The 2,718-nt window shown below is 33.9% G+C and overlaps 1 protein-coding gene across 1 annotated transcript; it reads left to right on the forward strand.

Annotated features, from left to right (window-relative positions):
• The first annotated feature begins 431 nt into the window (after positions 1-431).
• On the forward strand, positions 432-2,458 carry LOC111472451 (polygalacturonase-like). The gene is made up of 4 exons (XM_023118095.1): positions 432-919; positions 1,036-1,325; positions 1,504-1,732; positions 2,133-2,458. The coding sequence occupies exons 1-4, from the start codon at positions 476-478 to the stop codon at positions 2,352-2,354; spliced, it is 1,185 nt and encodes a 394-aa protein (XP_022973863.1). The 5' UTR covers positions 432-475; the 3' UTR covers positions 2,355-2,458.
• Positions 2,459-2,718: the final 260 nt, after the last annotated feature.

Below are 2,718 nucleotides of genomic sequence, written 5' to 3' on the forward strand. Positions count from 1 at the left end.
AAAAGAAATCATCCAAAAAAGGCAACGATCATGAAGACAAATGGAATATTATTTATATATTATCTATGCAAGTCATATGGTTGACTCAAACAAGATATTTTCTTGAGTAACAACTCGAAGATTATAATTATCAATACGTTTCTCAAAATTACTCTGGCAAATTTAATGTACACCTTCTTTATTTTCCGGGTTACCTAAATTTTGTCAAAATAAATCTTTCCATTATAATAATAATTTTTAAAATCACTTCCAACCTTTTGAATTAGTATTAAAAAGTATTTAAAAAAGTATTTTTAACCATTTAAAAAGTGACCATAAATGATAATTATATCTATCAGAACTACTTACCTGCAAACCAAAGCATGCATTAACACTAGTCTATAAATATCACTCCATACCTCTTCCATTTTCCCATGAGTTACTTCCTTTTCATCTTTCACATTTATCAAAAATATTTGTACAATTCAGTTTTCATATGGCTCTTTATGGAACCTTAATGCTTCTTCTTTCCCTTTCGCTACTTCTGCTTTTGAACCATGCATTGGCGGGTGGATTAACCTTAGATATTGTTAGTCTTGGAGCCAAGCCCGATGGAAAGACCGATGTCTCGCCTGTACTTCAAACAGCATGGGCCAAGGCTTGTGACTCGACAGGACCAGCTACTATTCACGTGCCCATAGGCACATTCTACGTTCAAAGTGGGAGCTTTAATGGGCCTTGTAAGAACAATGCTATTACTATTCGCATCGATGGCACTCTTGTGGCTTCCTCGGACATTCAAGTTCTAGCTAAAACTAAAGCTTGGATTGGGTTTAAAGACGTAAATGGGCTTTCCATTCATGGAGGTGTTATTGATGGGAAAGGATCTGACATATGGAATTGTAAACACTCTGGGAATAATTGCCCCGATGGAGCACCGGTATGCATTATTTAAGTTGGCTAGATATAACAAAATTTAAAAATTTGTCTTTAGGGGAAAGTTGAAAAAAAAATGCATTGTACTAATTCTTACTCTCCATTGTTTTGAATTTGTAGAATCTTGAAATCACAAATGCACAAAATGTTATCATCAATGGATTAGCTTCAATTAATAGCCAAATATTTAACATTGTGGTTTACGGTTGCCAAAATGTGAACATTCAAGGAGTGAAGGTCTCGGATCCTGGCGATAGTCCGAACACTGATGGCATCCATGTGCAGGAGTCATCAGATGTGACCATCCTCAGTTCCAACATCGGCACCGGTGACGACTGCATCTCAATTGGTCCAGGGACCACCAACTTATGGATAGAAAGTGTTACATGTGGACCTGGGCACGGAATCAGGTAGATGTCAACAAATAATTTTTGGAAATTATTTTGTTGGTATCAAAAATACATTTGAAATTATAAAACCAAATATAAAATTAGATTTTGAATGTATAAAAACACGTTTTTAGAAAATTTTTGATCTTGAACCTAGTGATTATAACTATTTCCCTATTTGTTGAATATGTGTTTGTAGCATTGGAAGCTTGGGGAAGTCGGCGGATGAGCCTGGAGTGAAAAATGTGACAGTTACATCATCGACTTTTACCGAGACTACAAATGGAGTGAGGATTAAGTCTTGGGGAAGACCAAGTAGTGGGTTTGCTACCGATATTCATTTTCAACACATTACTTTGGAGAATGTGAAAAACCCTATCATAATTGATCAAAACTACTGTCCACATGATGAAGGCTGCCCCCATCAGGTATATTTTCTCATTAATCCTCCCATGTTAACTTCTTACTAATTATATTTAACTTTAAATTTGATTAATAGAGATTAAATTTTAAATTTCATACGTAATTTATTATTATTTTTTTTTTATCTTCAATGAGTTGGAATTTATCTTGTTCAAGACGTGTGTTAAATTAGGAGCACTACTTCGGCTACACTTTTCGGTAATGAATTGTGGTGGACAATATAACTTTCACATATCTTCAAAAGAGTGTTATATTTTCCACTTTGATCATCATAAGCCTTTAGGGTTTTATTTTTTATTTATTTTTTTTTTTTTGTTTTCACATAAAAGATCTCGTACCATTCAAGATAGTTGTCCTTATTCAATTTTCATGCCATATTTTGATTGTTTTTGTTTGCATGAATAGGATTCGGGAGTAAAAATTAGCGAAGTAACTTACGAAGATATCAAGGGAACATCAGCCACTGAAATAGGAGTCAAATTTGATTGTAGCCCAACAAATCCTTGCATTGGGCTCACCTTAGAAGACATTAAAGTGACTTATAATAATCAAATCGCTAAAGCTTCATGCAAAGGTGCCAAAGGAACTGCCTCGGGTGTGGTTGAACCTGCTAGTTGCTTAGAATAGATGAACTTTATTTTGGTGTTGGCCTATTAGGTAGTGTATTACAAAGGTGAAAACTCGAGTTCTATTACTTCAACCTAATAAACGAACTCTTATGAATTTAAATATCGAAAAATGTTCTACATCAAAAATGTACTATTTAAATATCGAAAAATGTTCTGCATAATGTACCATTAGTTAATTGGTGTGGAAAAGCTTATGGTCTGTAAATTGGTTCTCTACTTCACTTCATCGTCCCTCAAGTTTAGATAGATAATCAATATTAGCCTTAAAATCAATGCAACTAAGCCATAATAAACTTAAGGAAATATCAACGAAAAAAAGTTGCTAACTTTGGAAATTTTTGACAGAGAGGAAGAATGTATTT

Source organism: Cucurbita maxima, unplaced genomic scaffold (genome assembly GCF_002738345.1).
Source record: "Cucurbita maxima cultivar Rimu unplaced genomic scaffold, Cmax_1.0 Cma_Scf00073, whole genome shotgun sequence".
NCBI classification, from domain to species: domain Eukaryota; kingdom Viridiplantae; phylum Streptophyta; class Magnoliopsida; order Cucurbitales; family Cucurbitaceae; genus Cucurbita; species Cucurbita maxima.